At 35.5% G+C, this 18,522-nt stretch overlaps 1 protein-coding gene across 7 annotated transcripts in view; it reads right to left on the bottom strand.

Moving 5' to 3' along the window:
* ADGB (androglobin) overlaps positions 1 to 18,522 on the bottom strand; it is a 128,642-nt gene that overhangs the window by 59,362 nt on the left and 50,758 nt on the right. For all 7 annotated transcript variants that reach the window (XM_045544534.1, XM_045544538.1, XM_045544539.1 and 4 more), the window contains 3 exons: positions 15,093 to 15,187; positions 10,223 to 10,397; positions 6,981 to 7,071 (listed from right to left, as the gene is read on the bottom strand). In XM_045544534.1, coding sequence (XP_045400490.1) covers positions 6,981 to 7,071; positions 10,223 to 10,397; positions 15,093 to 15,187 — 361 coding nt within the window. The remainder of the gene's footprint in view (positions 1 to 6,980; positions 7,072 to 10,222; positions 10,398 to 15,092; positions 15,188 to 18,522) is intronic.

Here is an 18,522-nt window from a genome sequence, read left to right as displayed (position 1 = left end):
GGCTAAGGAAAGGTGAATTGGCTCTCTCTCTGGGAGCTGGAATGCCCTTCTTCTCCTGTCTTTGGATGTCATAACTCCACATTCTCTGGACTTTGGACTCTGGGACTTGCACCAGCAGCTCCCCAGGTTCTTAGACCTTTGGCTTTCAGACTGAGAATTACACCATGGGCTTCCCTGGTTCCGAGGCTTACAGACTTAGACTGAGCCACACACTGCAAGTCCCCCTGGTTCTTCAGCTTGCAGATCATGGGATTTCTCAGCTTCCATAACTGCATGAGCCAATTACCCTAATAAATCCCCTCTGATATATCTATATCTAAATCTAATCTACATCTATATCTCCTGTTGGTTCTATCTGGAAAACCTTGATAATAACAGTGGAAAACTTTAAGCATACAATTAATTAGAAAAATTAAGAAGCATTAACATTTTTATGTTAAGTTTAGATAAATTCTGTCTATATGCTATAGGCTGAATGTTTGTATTCCTCCAAAATTCGTATGTTGAAACTTAATCCTTAATGCAATGGTATTTGGAGGTGTAGCCTTTTAGAGATGATTAGGTCATGAGAGTGGAGCCCTCTTGAATAGATTAGAGACCTTATAAAAGAGACCACAGAGAGATCCTTTGCCCCTTTTTCCCTGTGAGTTTACAAAATGATTGAAAAGATTGAAATGCTTTAACTATCATATTAGGACAATTAAATTCAATGGTCTTTTTAAGAGAACAAAGAAAATTTCACCTGCTTATGTTATATAAATGGGTTAGCATTTCCAATTTTAATCTATAAGTAGAAATATATGTGAAAATAATAAAAACTAAAAATGTAATAATAGTTTTACAATAAAATGCTACAATTATAGGAAGGTCCCTTATTCACTCCTTTTAACATTTAGAAGAAATTTATGCAATGGTGAAAAATGTTTATTTAGAATATTTGACTATTGGGAACTTAAAATGTGGCTAATTCAACTAAGGAATTTAATTTGTAATTTTATATAATATTACTTAAAATAAAATTTACATAGCCACATGTGCTTAGTGGCTACCATATTGAATATTCTGAAAATTAAAATTTCTGAATAACTTAGATGCCTCAAAATATTTTCAATTCAATTAATATTTATTGAGTACCTGTTATTTCCAAAGTACTATGTTAAATATCAAAGTGTTATAACATAGACACAAAGCCCATAAGCTAACTCTTAAGGTCTTCATCATAAGTATATATAAGCCAATGTTAATTAATTCTAAAATCTGGTGATGTTATTCATTACACCCAGCAAATTAGAGACAAATATGAAGAAGGCAAGGCTACTAGAAGAAGACAATATTGAGCACTGATAAAGAAATCCTTAATACTGTAAAAGCAAAATAAAAACTACAACTAAACCAATCAAAGGAACAAAACCCAGAAAGGTCCAACAGTCTGTGGTCATTGAATGTTAGGATAATTGTAGTTGGTCAAAGTCCTTGAAGTCACTCTGATATAAGAAGACAGTATACTAATAATGCTGAGTATGGTTCACCAAGAAAATAAGGAAGACTTTGAGTATGCTCTACTTAAGAAAACAAGACATTATTTAACATATTAATAATATGTGTATTATAAGCAGTTAATATAACATTAATTTGGGCCAAATTAGTGACAGTGATGATAACATTGCATTTAATTTATATTATATTGCAGTATCAGTTGAGACTGTTTGGGACCTAAGTGGCAGAAGCCCAATTCATAGTAGCTTTAATAGGAAAAGAAACTCCATTGGATTTTTAACTGAAAAGTCCAGTGGGAATGGAAAACAATTTATACAATATTCTTTTACATATGTAGAAAACTAATAATAAGAAGATAATGTGGTACATATAAATGTTGTAAGATATTTGAAGATTTTTCATCTAGATAGAAAGGAAATTTTAAAAACCTGAAACACATTTTATCAGCTTCAACGGTTATTTCTTTTAGGAGAAGAACTATATTCATTTAGAAAACACATTCATAGAACATGTTACTTGCTAGATGATGGCATAAGGAAGGAACAATGGTCTGAATGTGTGTATCCCCCCAAATTTATATGTTGAAATTCTAAACTTGGGGTGATGCTATTAGAAAGTGGGGCCTTTGGGAGGTGATTACGGTCATAAGGGCAGAGCACACATGCATGAGATTAGTGCCCTTGTAAAAGGGACCCTGGAGAGCTCATTCACTCCTTCTACCATGTGAGTATCAGTACATAGCTAGAAGATGCCATGAATGAGGAAGCAGGTCCTCACTAGATATTGAATCTGCTAGCACCTTGATCTTGGATTTCCCAGCCTCCAGAAGTGTAAGATAAAAATTTTTGTGTTTATAAGCCACTGGTTTATAGTATTTTGTTATAGAAGCCCAAACAGACTAAATCTGTGCTGATAAGTGTAGCTGTTGCTATAACAACTACCTAAAAATGTGGAAGCAGCTTTGGAACAGGGTAATGGATAGAGGCTGAAAGAGTTTTGAGGTATGTGCTAGAAAAATCCTACACTGCCGTAAAGCCCTTTAAAGATAATTCTGGTAAGGCCTGGAAAGAAAAGCAGAGAGTTGCTTCAATATTCTCAGAGAATACCTAAGCAGTTGTGAACTGAATGTTGGTAGAATTATGGATGATAAGGGCCATTCTGATGAGGGCTCAGATGGAAATGAGGAACATGCAATTGCAAAATGGAAGAAAGGCCAACCTTATTATAAAATGGCAAAGAACTTGGCTGAATTATGTTTGTGTTCTAGTTTTTTGTGGAAGGTAGTACTTACGGGAGATGAAATTAAATATTTGCTTGAGAATATTTCTAAGTAAAGAGCTGAAGATCTGACTCTTCTCTTGACTCCTTATATTAATAGTAGAAAAGAGAAGTAGATTTGGAAAATTCTTAGCCTATTCATATTGGAAAAAATGAGAAAGACTGTTTGGGAGAGAACATGGAAAATGTGGCCAAATTTGATAAAGAGGTTAATATAGATAAGTCATCTCAATAGAAGTTAGGAGCTACTCATCAAGGAACCTATTGTCAAAGGCAATGGAAGAATGACCCTGAAGATATTTGGGAGATCAATGGGGCTGCCCCTTCTATCACAAGCCCAGAGTATAAAGGCCTGGGGGGTAGAAAAATTTCAAAAGAGGGGCCTCTGCTGTACTGGGCTGCTTCCCATCATGGGCTCCACTCCCCACATTTGGTTGCTATTCTCATCCACAGCCCTAGGTGTGGCTTGGGCAAGCCTCGGACTAAGACAGGAAAGGGAAAGTAAAAGGTAAGGCTTTTAAGGCATAGTCTCTGAGGAGGCAGAGCAGAACACAAAGGACAAGTTATCCTGCTCTCTGAGTAAGAATGAAACGAAAGGGTAGAGAGGGGAAAAGATGGAAGAGACTATCCAATATGATGAGAAGCTTGGGAGACTATTGATAATGGTGGCCAGTAGAAATCCCCCATAGTGGAGTGGCTGAGTGATTTAAGAGTGGCAGTGTCCAATGTTTCCTTTTTATTATACAGGTTGCTCAAATATCACCAAAATATAATGCCTTCCTCAACCTATCAATACTTTCCATGAAACCTGCAGAAAATTCTGCTGTAAATGCAAATAATTTGCATGAGCATTTTTCTTAATTTGGGTATGTTTGTTTGGCTAGTTTTAAGGAATGGGAAGTGGATGCTCATTGAGGTAAAGTAAGGTCTGGGTCTAACTGGATAAGGAACAGAAGAAAGAGAATAGCCACGGGAGATGAAATGCCAATGAAGGGACAGCCAAAGTGGGAAATTGCAAGAAGAGATTAGCATTCTAGTTCAAGATAACAGACTGAATACAAACTATCCCTTTCCCTCCTTCTACATCCCATTGGAATCTCAGAGAAATTAAAAAATAAAAGGAAAATCATATAGAACTGGCAAAATAGAAATGCCACAATGAGAGCTGTGATACAGTCCTCAGAGACGGATGAGAAGATTGTTGGCAAAATAGCAGAGCAGAAAAACCCACAATCCCATTAGGATAACAAAGAGGCCAGAGTCAGTGATATTACCCAGAACCTTCCCAGTGACTTTTAAATTAAATCAGCAGAGGCTTGGGGAAAGACATGGGCTGTAGACAGTGTGGAAAGAAACATTGGCAAGGGCAGGTGAGCTAATTATACAATCACCTTCACAGCAGCTAACTCCAATAGTTACCCTTAGGACAAAACTTCCACTGTGTCTCTGAAGTGTGAACTTTTAATTGGAAGATTATGCCTGGGTAATGGGGGAAGAGAAGGAGGGCACGACCTCGAACACTAGATGCATTTATGACCACGAGGACGATGAGGAGCCATGATATCGAAGAGAGTCACCTGTTCTCCCACCTCCTGCACAATCACTGAAGCAAGGACTCCTATATTCAGGGTTCCAATTATTTCTGCAAAATAAGTTCTTTGAGGTACAACTATAGAATTTGAGACATGCCTTTGTAATAGTAATTATTATATTTTATTGTAATTATATACTTATATGAATACATGCAGCTTTCCCCAGAAGTTGATATCTATAAGGGGCAAAGTGTTATTTTTCTACCTTCAGATGGAATATAGTGTCTTGCTATATTAGTCTGCTTGGGTTGCCATAACAAAATTAAAGCTGTGTGCTCACACGACCATTCCTCAGTGCGAGTATTTGGAGACAGAGATGCACTGTCTGGTGTTTCTTCTTATAAGGACACTAAATCTTATTTGTCCTGGGCCTCTTCCTTATGACTTCACTTCACCTTAATTACTTCTTTAGAAGCCCATCTCCAAATACAGCCCCAGTGGGAATTAGGGTTCAATATATGAATTTGGGGGAGACAAACTTTTGGTCCATAATATTCTACCTATGGACCCCTACACACAAATTCATGTCCTTCTCATAGGCAAAATACACTTACCCTATCCCAATGACCACAAAAGTTTTAACTCATCCCAGCATCAACTTTAAAGTCTACAGTTCAAAGGTCCATCTGATAATCATCTATCTACATCACATACGGGTGAGCCTACAGGGAGGTAGGATTCATCCTGAGGCAAAATTCATCTCCAGCTGTGAACCTGTGAAACTAGACAAGTTACATGCTTCCAAATACAATGGTGGGAGAGGAATAGGATAGACATTTCCCTCTCAAAAGGCAGAAACAAGAAAGTGGAAAGGGGTGACAGGTCCCATGTAAATCCAAAACCTAGCAAGGCAGACTTCATTAGATTTTAAGACTCAAGAATATTCCTCTTTTGTTTGATGTTCTGCCCCCTGGGCCCTCTGCAGGGGCAGCATCACCCCCAGGCTCTGTGGGGCAGCCCAGCCCCCTCAGCTCTCTGTGAGGCCCACCTGGCCTGCTGAAGTCTAGGAGAAGCAGCCTTTCCCCCGGGCCTGTGGTGGGAGTAGCAGCCCAGAGGATTTCTGAATCACTTTAGGGGTCATTCTGGCCTGTTCTCGAAGGATAAGGCATATTTGCAGCTGGATAGTTCTATGGTACTGTCCCGCCAGTCCCAGAAATTTCACAGCCTTCCTTCATTTGGTCCCATTTTCATCTCTTTGAGTTCAAACTGGTAGTATTTCTGCTAAAATAATCCATACTACATGATAAGATCATGGGTATAATACTATGATCTTTTTATCTGGTGATAGTCTAACTACACCCTTGGTGTTCTCTTCAAAACACGCTTTCTCATTTTTTGCAATATGGACAGGCTGAGAATTTTCCAAGTCTTTATGTTCTGGTTCCATTTTGCATAACAATTCCTTCTGCAGTTCATCTCTCTCCTGTGTTTTTACTATAAACAGTCAGGAGAACCCAGCCACACCTTCAACGTTTTGCTTAGAAATCTTGGCTAAATAGCCAATATCATTGCTCACAAGTTCTAACTTTCATAAAACACTACAAGACAATTCAGCCAAGTTCTCTGCCACTTAATAACAAGGATTGCCTTTCCTCCAGTTTCAAATAATATGCTCTTCATTTTCACTGGAGACCTTACCAGAAAGGCCTTTATTGTCCATATTTATACCAACATTCTGTTTATAATGTATTCTCTACGAAGATGGAAGTTTGCTCTCCCCTTTTCTTTCGGAGCCCTTATCAAAATCACCTACCCAAAGTCCCTTCAGGTAATGCAGGCTTTTTCTAGCAATGTATCCCCAAAGTCTCCCACTCTACCCAGCACCCAGTTCCAAAGCCACTTCCACATTTTTAGGTATTTATTATAGCAGCGCCCCACTTCTCTGTCCCCAAATCTGCATTTGTTTGCTCACGCTGCCATAACAAAATATCACAGACTAGGTGGCTTAAATAAGAGAAATGTATTTCCTCACAATTCTGGAGACCAGAAGTGTGAGATCATTAAGGGCGGGTGCCAGCAGGGTTTGTGTCTTAGGAGGGCTTTCTTCCCTGCTTGCAGACAGCTGCCTTCCCTCTGTGAGCTCACATGGCCTATCCACCGTGCGTGCGTGTGCGTGTGTGCGTGTGTGCATGTGTGTGTGTGTGTGTGTGTGTGTGTGTATGTGTAGAAAGAGAGAGAAAGCACGTGCTCTGGTGTCTCTCTTCATAAGGACCCTAATCCTATCAGATAAGCACCATACCCTTATGACCTTATTTAACCTTAATTAATTTCTTAGAGGCCCTATCTCCAAATACAGCCACACTGGGGGTTAGAATTTTAACATATGAATTTGGGGGGAAAATAAAAATTCAATCTATAATTCTCACACAAAAAAGGTGAGCAAAAAATGTTTGTTAATTAAATGAATTAGTGTAATTGTAAGCTATAAGAGATCAAGGAAATATCCTTTAATATGTGTGTGTGTGTATGTGTGTGTGTGTATACATATATATGGCCTTATTTTTAAATCAATATTCTTTAAAATGCTCTCATTTAGTGCTATTTTTGACCACATACATCACAAAATACTCTGTTAACGAGATGCATTTGTAAGAAAGAATGTTATGTACTTACGTTTCTTTTGGAATTGTAAATGGAGTCATTCCATAATTCAAAAATGGACTTGAAATCTCAAGAAACTGTTCAGGTTTCTTTATTATTATATCTAAAAAATAACAATTAGGAAGTGTGATGTACATTGTTTTAATCTTTCAGAATTGCATGCAGAATTTAACATTTAATACAATACTGGTTAGATCAACTATTTACTCAGCAAATCTCAACAGAGTTAAATAGGAATGTACAAAGATACATAAGGTTTTTTATTGAAAGAGCTTACAGATCTTGCCAATATTAGATTTCTTTTGTCTACTCTTTGGTTGCTTTCCAGATTACTTGAAACAATTAAGTCTCAAGGGAGAAAGTTAGCAATGTCGTATAGAGTCATTCCTTGACATTTGCTATTTCAAGTACAGGAATGACTTTTTATACAAGTTTTTTACTTAAAAATATGTGTTCCCTTAGTTAACCTCTACAACACAGTTGCTTAGGGCATGAAGAAGAAATGTGAAATAATATAAGGAGAGAATAATAGTGGAAGAACAAAAAATGTAACAAAGTAAAGCTCGTGAGTAGAAAAGAAAGCAGCAGGTCAGGAGAGGATTTGTGGATATTCCTAAGAGATCCTGAAGGTGGTCTAGAAGTAAGAAATTCTTAATGAATAAGGGGCACAGCATGTGCATCACCATGGTGAACACTGAAATTAGGGGTGATTATTAGGAAAGAAGTGAGGCTGTGACAGAGTATACAAAAATTTTCTCAGATTGTTCTGTACTATCCTCTAAAATCATCTCCTTTCCCATTTTCTGTTCATTTTCACTTCAAATATTGAATCCAATGGAGAGAAGAAAGATACTTATGTGATGAGCCTCTAGGTAGGAAACTGCCATTATGGAATTCTGCCAATTGTTAGATTTTCATCCCCAGTTTACAAAAGAATGTTTACTTACCTAGAATTATACAACTATCAGTAGCAAAAATCAGAAGTTACTTGTATGTTCACTACTCTTCCTTTCATTCAGCTATTCCTTGATGCTCTGAATGAACAAGTATTTTAAGTGGCTCCATGCATTTTAACTAAAATATAGCATTTAAAAATAAATGATTTTTTTTCCTTTCAACTGTTATATGGATGCTGATATTTGGTTCAGGAAAGACAATAAAGGATGGATGGAATGAAGGAAGGAAGGAAGGAAGGAAGGAAGGAAGGAAGGAAGGAAGGAAGGAAGGAAGGAAGGAAGGAACAAAGGAAGGAAGGAAGGAAGGAAGTCTGGGAAGTTCTTCTAACCCAAAGAGCAGATGTACTTTGTTGGCACCAACAGCCCATTGCAGAAACTCAAGGAATGTAAGGAAATAATTGAAATAATTAAGCAGGAAGGGGAGAAGAAGTTGGGCCTAAGTAAAAAATGAATTGATCATTTTTCCTCTCCATCCATATCAGATATTTCTTTAATCTTTGTTTCTTTCTGGCAAGGATAATATATGTTGTGCTAGAGAAATCTTTGCTACCAGCTGTACTGGCTGTGTCAATGTAGGCAGAAAGCAAATCTGAGGAAAATTACATGGTTAACAGTTGTTATTTATATTTTTTAAATGTATAAATTATGGCAGGAAGTAGGAAGCAAGGAACAGGTAAATATTCCAATCTGTGTGGCTACTGCAGTTTTAGGATCCTGAGTACCCCTGAGATTTATGTATTATGCTAGGATATAATTCAAAAATGGACTTGAAATCTCAAGAAACTGTTCAGGCTTCTTTATTATTATATCTAAAAAATAACAATTAGGAAATGTGATGTACATTTTTTTAATCTTTCTGAATTGCATGCAGAATGTAACATTTAATACAATACTGATTAGATTAACTATTTACTCAGCAAATCTCAACAGAGTGAAATAGGAATGTACAAAGATACATAAGGTTTTTTTATTGAAAGAGATTACAGATCTCCTGCGATTTGCAATGAAGGATTAGCAACACTGTAGCAGCAACAACCACAGCAATTCAGAGACATTTCCACCACCAACAGAGGTACAAGCCGCATTTCATGGTTCATGGCAACAACCATTTAAAGCACATTTATAAGCTTAGCAGAGATGCCTTCAGTAAATGGTACTATATATGTTCATTGTGGCTTTGCCTTCATTGTTCATTCAGGTAACAGACCTCTGTATGCAGCCCCTAATACAATAACCTCTAGAACATGATACACTGTTACTGAAATAGTAGAATTAGAAAAGGTATTAGAAAAGATAAAGGGAGAAAATGTAAACGCAAATAAATGAACACAAGAAATATAATCAAAAGGCTATTTTGAACAAAGATAATTTAAGCCTCTTGGAATGAGAACATATATATATAACACACATACATATGTATAATCCATAGCACTCCAATTTCTTTATCACCTTCCATTAAAAATTACAAATGCTAAATTATCTAGGGAAAGCTATATATGTTGAATAAACATACACAAATTATGTATTATTCTTCTAATTATTAATGATTCTTATTTTAATCTCCTCCCCTCATGTTAAATGCTTCTGCTTTAAATTTGGTTTTTCATGTATGGTCTCTTGCCATCTTGGTCCCACTTCCACTTGAACTTGGTGCTCACAAAAAAAGGAATGAGAATGTGAAGACTTATAGAGAACAAAAATTGAAGGAATGAAGAATCAGACATAAATAGAATTTATAACTGAATTGGGAGAATAAGAACAAGGTGGGAACAGTCCCCTCCCTGCCCTGAGCCCATGGGAAACTATTTATTTCTGAGGCCAATCGTCACTCCACTAATGGGCTACAGGGAAGAATTAACACAGGAGCCAGTTCAGGGCAGAAGTTCTATTCCTATAAGAGTTTTAAATATAAATCCGTAATTCAAAGATTATATTCTACAGGACACTCTATAGTGATTTTCACATCAGAAATTCACTCCAGTGATTTCATGTATGCTACTTAAGTTTCTTTATCATTTGCTGCAAACTACTTTTCTATCATACTAGTAGTAACAATGCCATCACTCAAAGGATGACTTTGATATAGCTGGCCAATTTAGACATGAACAGAACTCAGCTTCTAAGATGTGGAGAATGAATCCTTTAAAGACATACAATTTGGACATAAAATTAAATGTAGATTTCAGGTGCAATATTGAGTGCTTTACCTTGACAAACATCTTTTCAACACAAATGAAATGATTACACTTTCATATAGAGAAACATTAATTAGAAAGATTCGAAGGTAACGATACATACCTTGAGGTTCATCTGTTATAACCTGTTCTTTTTTTGGACGAATGAGTTTCCAGGGAGGTATGGGAGGTGGCTTTGGTGGTGCTACCAGGGGACAAGACCTACTTTTAGTCACCAGCACAGGATGGCTACAGATGTGTGAAAGCCCATATTCTCTAAGTTTCTCAGCAGAATCTGCCTAAAAGATGGAAAGTAGATTTAAAAGGATTCTTACAATTGCCTCCTGCATTTAAAATAATATTTTAGTCAATATAAACATACTATCACCACTACACTGATGTAGTGGTAATAAAAAATCACCACCCATATTTCTCTATATAAGCACTATCACCAGCTTTCAAATTTTCTGGAGTGCTGTTTCTTTATTTACAAAGTAAGAGATTAATAACTAGAAGACACTTTTCAGTTCTAAAAGCTTAAGAGTCTATGAGATGGCAAAAAAATCTTAGCTCATCAGTTTTGTTCCAAAATTAATCAGCCGTTATTTTTATAGGTTAAAGCTTTAACTATAGTGCTTAATAGGTAAAGTTTGTTTTTTAATCACTAGCAATTGCTACCTAGTGTTCAAAAATATTCAGTCTTAAGTGCGTTCAGGTCAATGAGGTGGTTGAGGGGTTGGCTTCTGTCCAGTTCACGCCCTCATCACTGACAGTGGGTTCTTCCATAGGAAATCCCCGTGATTATCACACCAATGGAGGCATTCATAGAAGTTCAGGGAATAAAGGCTTCCTGTGTCCTGCCAAATCAAGTAGTTTTCCCAGGCAGATACTTCTCAGATTTGAATGTTCAGATCTCTTGGAGCCAGTTTGCTTTGGAATAATTCAGAATAACATTTAAGCAGAACTTAAGTTACTGATTTATGGCTGAAATATGCCATAAGGAATAAAAAAGTATGTGAATGATAAAGTAATATACACTATAGACAAATTCTGACTTTCACAACTTTCTTTAACATTTAAAGTAAAATAAAATATTAACTGCATTAAAGTCAGTTTCACGAATAACTATTTTTCTTTCTAATCATTTTGCATCATTGATTTCTATGCAATAGCAACAATTGAGATTACAAATTTACAAAACAATTTTGTAAATTACAACCAGAAACCTAGTTATCAGTCTATTCCAAATTATTACCTCAACTTGAACCTGCCTTGCTCTCATGACTCTGCTTCTATAGAGCTCAATCTACACTTCCCTACGCTACAAAATAGAAGTCCCCACGAGAAAGGAGAGTTCTTCCCAAAGCCAGGAAAATAATTTTAAGAAGGAGTTAATCAGTGCATTAATGCAAAGCCATTTGAAAGTATTGTAAATATTGAAAATATAGAGAAAAGTGAGTCAATACTTTTTTAAAGTGGCCTAATTAAGAAGTAGAAGAAACTCTTATTTTCTCCTTATCCCGCTTGTAGATTTTAGCAATTTGCTAAAAAATTTCAGAAACTTCTGGAATTATGTCTTAGAATGTTTTTTAAAAAACTATTTCATAGATGATCTAAAATCTAGATCTTTTATCTAGAAGTTTAAGCCTACCAAGTTTTAAAAGTTTTCAGGAGTCAACACTTGAAAGTGATCCTTTCAATGGAAAGTTAGGGGAGAATTTTAGGTTATTTAGTAAGACAATGCCTCAGAATAGTATTTTTAAAAAGGTGCACCACTATAAAAGTTACATTTAAATAATATCCAAAATAGAAGTCATACTTAAAGTAGTATTTATAAGTTGAATAAGTTCTAGACATTTTATTAGTCATAATTTTTGGTCTCCATATGTGAATTTCTCATGATTGCAGCCAACCTTTTAGTCTAAAAAGACTTTCTTTTTTGATCTGTCAAGAGTTAGAAAATAAAAAGCACTTCGAAAATGTAAAGTACTGGTCCAAATAGCAAAGTACAGTATTAGTGCCTATTTATAGTTTCAATAATCTGCCAAAGTACTAACTTGATTCAAGCGTGAGAAATTTAAATGAGATAATTCTTCATACTTCATTTTATCTTCAACATACTGCACTATATTTCTGATTTGTGTAAAGTAATGCTATTAATAATAGTTACAGTTTGATGTTAAGAAACTATGTTAAAGGATTTCAAGGTTTCTTGGGTTACAATTAGGGGCAGAGAGGGATTTACAATAGTGCCTGGATCATTGAATAAGCACTCAATATGTGTCTGGTGAATAATTCATGCATAAGACTTAAATTAGAAGTCTACTTTCTTAAGACCCTTTCATTCTTTTTACTCCATCTCATTTCAAACATTTTAAAAGAAACAGGAGTGGGGGGTTAAGCAGGTGGTGGAGGCTTTTTTAAAATTCCCAGATCACCCATCGAAATAAAACTATATCCATTTAGAATACCCAAGAGGAGGAGGATGTTGAATAATACAGGGTAATTCATGACATCTTGCTCCTTTCCAAGTTTTGTTCTTAATTTTATTGTATTCTTCATCACCTCTTTAAATAAATATAAGTTATTGACTTTATTTTACCTTTTGATCTGTCTTTGGGCAATAATTTTGAGCAGTGTACTCCATTTAGCAAAATTTCGTTAGGACAGAAATTGTTTCCTATCGGTTTATTGTTAAAACATTATATCTCTATTATATTCTGATATTTACCAGGGAAACTAGTTCACTCTTACGAACTGCTAGCCTATAAAAACCAGCAGGCGAGATACGGAGATCATAACACTACAGTTAGTTCATTATAGCCTTGGAGGTCATTTAATTACAGTTCCAGACATTGGATTAATTCCAGAACCTCTGGGCACCTGAAACCATTTTCAACCTCCAAAGGAAGGATTTATAACAATCTTTATGTCCTGACTTTCACCCATACACCAAGATGCCTCTAAGACTTCTGTCCTTATAATCAGTTCAATCTCTAGCAGTTCCCTGACCCCAGTGGGATCTCCTTCATCTCCAGACTTTCCAACATAAGATTCCCTTTGCTTTGAACACACTTTAGTCTATTTGCTTGCATATCCACAGAACATACCACATTGTTTAGCATACATTACATAATTAATAAACATCTGTCAAATTAACCAATGAATAAACAGATGTGAAGTTTTAGTCTTTAATTAGCCTTTTAAATTCAAAACTAACTTTGTGTTGAAATCTTAGCTTCTCAGTAGCAACACCAAAAGCTCAAGTGGATTATCTTGTATAGGTTTCTTTTTATAATGCATTCATCCTATGCTTTCATTTTGCGGTTTTAAAAGGAGTGTGAGTACTGCTAAGACACGAGGCCACGGCACTCCACAAAGCATGCCTGGTGTTCTTTAGCAGCCCTGTGAGTTAGTCTTTACTCTCTGGGATAGCTGAGACAGCGTCTAGGCCAGTGGCATGTAAAGAGGTTAAAAAAAAAAAAAATCAGAGATGAGAAGGCCAGCCCTAATCTCAACAAGAGGCTCAATTTGGAAGATGCTTTAGATACACACTTGGATTGTTGAATGTTCCTGATTTTAAGATCCAGTCTAAATTACTGTTACTTCTACTTATTCATGGCTAATATTATTTAATTTTGGATTAAAATTAGTGAAACTGTCATAATCTCTATATTCATGATGGTACATTACATCCTATCCTCTTTATAGTGTGATTACTCCTATTTGGTAGATTTTTCCAGGAAGGAATGATTTCTATCTTAAGAAAAGGGAGAAGAAAGAAAGGAAAATAGAGAAGAGGACAAATGATAACATTATGCCCCCCGGGCATAATCTAAGAGACAAATGTAATGCACATAGTAAAGTCTAACAATCATTCAATTGGAATATTTACATTTCAAGCTAATTTCTATTGAAGTTTTAAAACTCAGCTTTTTCTAATTAACCAAATGAACATTTATATGTAATTATATCCCTGCATCATCTAGTCTTATACTTTAATGTGGTGATGTCAGAACCTGAAATCCTAGCAATAAAGTGCTAGATACCGAATGTCTCCAAACAGGGTTAGGATCCAGAAAGCACCAAATGGATAGGGAATTTGTCTAAATATGTTGCTTAGTAATTTGATGAACTTTACCATTATAAGGGAAGGAGAAAAGTTGTTTTTCTGTCCAAGAACACAAGATAGCTTAAAAAATTATGAAAGTGCATAAATACTATGCAACTATTAAACATATATCGACTAAAACTTAACACCATGAAAAAATGTTAATAATATATTGTTAAGTGAAGAGCTGGTTTCCAAATGGAACATAAAGTATGATTTCACTCTGTAAAAAAAGTACACACATACAAACACAGAATGAACACAGAGAAGAAAAATCAAAAGATATAGCCAAAATGTTAATATTGCCTATGACCAGCCACTTATACTATGAATATTTTAACTGACTACATTTTCTAAATTTTCTATAGTTTGTTAAATTTATAATACAAAAATCAATAATGATTTATTTTATATTATTTTATGATACAAGAAAGATCACAGCAGTGGATCTCCAGCCTGAGGGTGAATTCATTTAAATAATCTTATGTTAAGAATATATGTGTGGCCAATTTATGGGAAGGTCATTAATTATTATCTAGAAATTATTTCCATGAGTTTCACTGAAAAAATATAAATTTTATATCTTTCCTTTTATATTTAATATAAGGACCTACAAAAATTAAATGTGACTATATATTTTTTCTTTTTTAATAATTAGATAGAACTATTGCAGTAATCTAAGATAATTTTGGATATGTCAGATCCTTTAGGTCAAGTACTTAGTTTTAAATACAAGGGAAATGAAATCCAGGGATAGAATTTTAATGAAATTCTGGTGTACCTTCTACAACACACACACACACACACACACACACACACACACACACACTCATGCACAATTAACATAAATTACACATTGTATTTCCTGGACTTGACTGCTTACCATCTTCTCTAATGCAAAGATCTTGTTTTCAAACAAATAGAGAGGTGTAAAGGTAGCATATACGACCATATGAGGGGATTGTATTGCTGAAGAACCTGTAAAACAAACATATTTTGTGTCATAAAATTATATTAAAAATGGGTCTCTGGCCGGGCGCGGTGGCTCACGCCTGTAATCCTAGCACTCTGGGAGGCCGAGGCGGGTGGATCGCTTGAGGTCAGGAGTTCGAGACCAGCATGAGCAAGAGTGAGACCCCGTCTCTACTAAAAATAGAAAGAAATTATCTGGCCAACTAAAATATATATAGAAAAAATTAGCCGGGCATGGTGGCGCATGCCTGTAGTCCCAGCTACTCGGGAGGCTGAGGCAGTAGGATTGCTTGAGCCCAGGAGTTTGAGGTTGCTGTGAGCTAGGCTGACGCCACAGCACTCACTCTATCCAGGGCAACAAAGTGACACTCTGTCTCAAAAAAAAATAAAAATAAAAAAAAATAAAAATGGGTCTCTGAATAGGTCATCCCAAATTGTTCAAATTCCTTAATGAACTTATTTGCTGGTGAAAAATACATAAATGATTAAAAATGAATTCATGACGATTTATGATTTACCATTTAATTAAAATGTTAAATCTCAAATATGCACCTGTTTTATGGACTCTCATTAGTTTTAAGTTCACAATAGCACTATTTAATCTCGACATTATTTTGCCTAACCACAAAAGTTTTATCATATAAACACAGTTATTAGTCAATATAAAATAGAATGGTCCACCAAGGAGCATGTCCAAAAGGAAAGATTTTTCAACTGAGGCACTTCTTTGCTTTCGTAGATAGAATCTTTATTCTATTTTGAACTTAAAGAAAGTCCAGGACTTTCATTGTATGTCATTTCAAAAAGAAATAAAACATAAATACAATGAATCCTTACATGAAGATAGAAAGCATGAGTAATTTATTTTGAAAGGTTTAATGCTGGTAGAATTTGCTTTTGAACATTGCTTATCTGTTTGTTCAAATTTTTCCTTTTTTCTTTGTCTTTTTTTTTTAAATAGAGACAGGGTCTCACTATGTTGCCCAGGCTGTTCTCAAACTCCTGGCCTCAAGTAATCCTCCCATTCTGGCCTCCCAAAGTACTGGGGTTATAGGTGTGTGCCACCACACCTGCCCTCACGTTTTTCTTAACACCCCTGAAATTACTATGTTTGACTCAGTATTCTTTTTTTCTACAAACATTCTGGACAAACCAATAGAAGTCAATTTATTTTAGTGTCTTCCTTTTATTTTTAATAAGAATTTTGTTTTATTCTTTCCCTAACTTACATATTTACAATTAGCTATATTAGATAATATATTTACAAAAGAATGCTTTTAGGGCCACAAAATATAAATTAGGTATCAGCTCAGTATCTCTCTTAAATGAAGATGTGAAATATGGCAAACTTATAGAAACATATTTTTACATTTAAAAATTAAACTTTGTACATTTCTCACAGACCTTGCTAACACATATTGGTCACCTTTTTCCTATACTACTTATTTACTTATGCTATCTTTGTTTGGTGATGATAGTTACAATCTTAAGTCTATGGATGTTGTCTCCCCAACTGAATTTTAAGGTGTTTCTGTGCAGAGGCTGAATTAACAATTTGGTTTATTCCACAAAGGACCTTGCATGAAATAGTATGTTTTAAAATCTGACTAATGATCTCAAGATCAAAGATGTAACAAAATAATTCTTCCTCTTAAAAAGAATGAATATGAACAAAAATACTTCGCATGTGCTTCTATCATCAAATAAAACCATTAGATGCACCTACGTTGAACCAGAGTGACCCTGGTTAGCAATGGCCAGCAAATTATAGTCCAGTTACTTTGCTCACTAATCCATCCAGTCAAAGCCCTCCCATAAGTCCTCTAGTCAAAAGAATGATTAAGAAATGTCTCTAGGCCTCCGGTGAGAGACGAAAGCTAGTTATGTGGAGGAAGTTTCTAACAGTGATGACTGATAAATATTGAAATGGTTAAATTTTACAGTTTCTCATCTATCTGCAGAACTTTCCACTCAAAGAAAAGGAAGAGATTAAACGTTCTTTCCAGGTATTTTCCAGGTTTAAGATTAACCAGCTGGCCCTCTGCATCTTAGGAATTTACAAAAGGTGAGGTGGAGGAAGGAAGAGTGAGGGCTCTGCTCTAAGTCTGGCTACTAAGAAGGATTAGTCTCTCTTTGAGAAAATCGGCTGAAGTTCCAGATGTTAAACACACACCCCTGCTTCTTCCAGTCCTATGGTACTTTGATTTTAGTAAAAGCATAAGGAAACCAATGGTAATCATTTTAAACATTTGTAGACAACAAAACTGGAAATATAGAAAGCAGAAAAATTAAACACATGGTTGCGATACCTTGAGCAGCCTGAGATTAACTGGCCAGAAAAAGCAAAGTTTGGGGCATCGCTTGAGGGTAGTGAGTTAAAATGGAAACAGTTATTAGTGAGGCAAATAACAGAGTGGATTAGATATGAATGGCTGGCTGGTATTGCCTGCACACAAATATAACGTGTTTAGATAATGAGCCTTTCATGTTAAAGAATCATTAACATGTAGCTAGAAATCTACCATAAAGAGCTCCTTTGGTGGATCCAGAAGTGGAAAGAATGATAATAACTAAGTCTTGGACAGCAGTAGGATGGCAATATGGATCGAGTGATAAAGCAGTAAGATCATGGAACGTGAAAGGCACTTGATCATTTTTGTTGAAAGAACAAATCAAGGAATGAGTGGCTTAAGGCAGGTTTTCCTAAAATGTCTTTCCTGAACTATAAGTCCAACAAGATTATTTTGGGGGGGTTCTAAATGGTCCAAAGGTGAAGAAGTTCTATAGTTAACAAAAAATCAATTATCAAAGAATGACATTCTCTCCCATACTTCATCCTCTACTTGGTTTTCAATATAACACCTATTAATATCTCAATGAATATATAGTCTTTGGAATATGCCCTGGAAAATGCTGGCTTAAAGTAGGATTAATTTTAGTATTTTAATTAGATTTAGCTTAGAAAATAAGTCCTTGGCAACCACCATTCTACTCTCTGTTTCTCTCAGTTTGACTATTCTAGATTCCAGAGATAAGTGATACCATGCATTTTTGTTTTTCTGTATCTGGTTTATTTCACTTGTCCTCCAAGTTCATCCACATTTTCACAAATGGATTTCCTTCTGTTTTAAGGCTGAGTAATGTTCCATTGATTGTGTGTATATAATAATTTCTTTATTCATTCGCACATCGATGAACATGTAAGTTGTTTGCATATCTTGGCTGTTGAGAACAATGCTGCAATGAACATGAGGGTACAGGTATCTCTTCAAGATGCTGATTTCATTACCTTTAGATATATACCCAGTAGTGGCATTGCTGGGTCATATGGTAGTTCTACT

Source organism: Lemur catta, chromosome 2, assembly GCF_020740605.2.
Source record: "Lemur catta isolate mLemCat1 chromosome 2, mLemCat1.pri, whole genome shotgun sequence".
Lineage (NCBI taxonomy): Eukaryota > Metazoa > Chordata > Mammalia > Primates > Lemuridae > Lemur > Lemur catta.
Note: the sequence above shows the minus strand (reverse complement) of the source record. Positions and strands in the feature narration are given on the sequence as shown.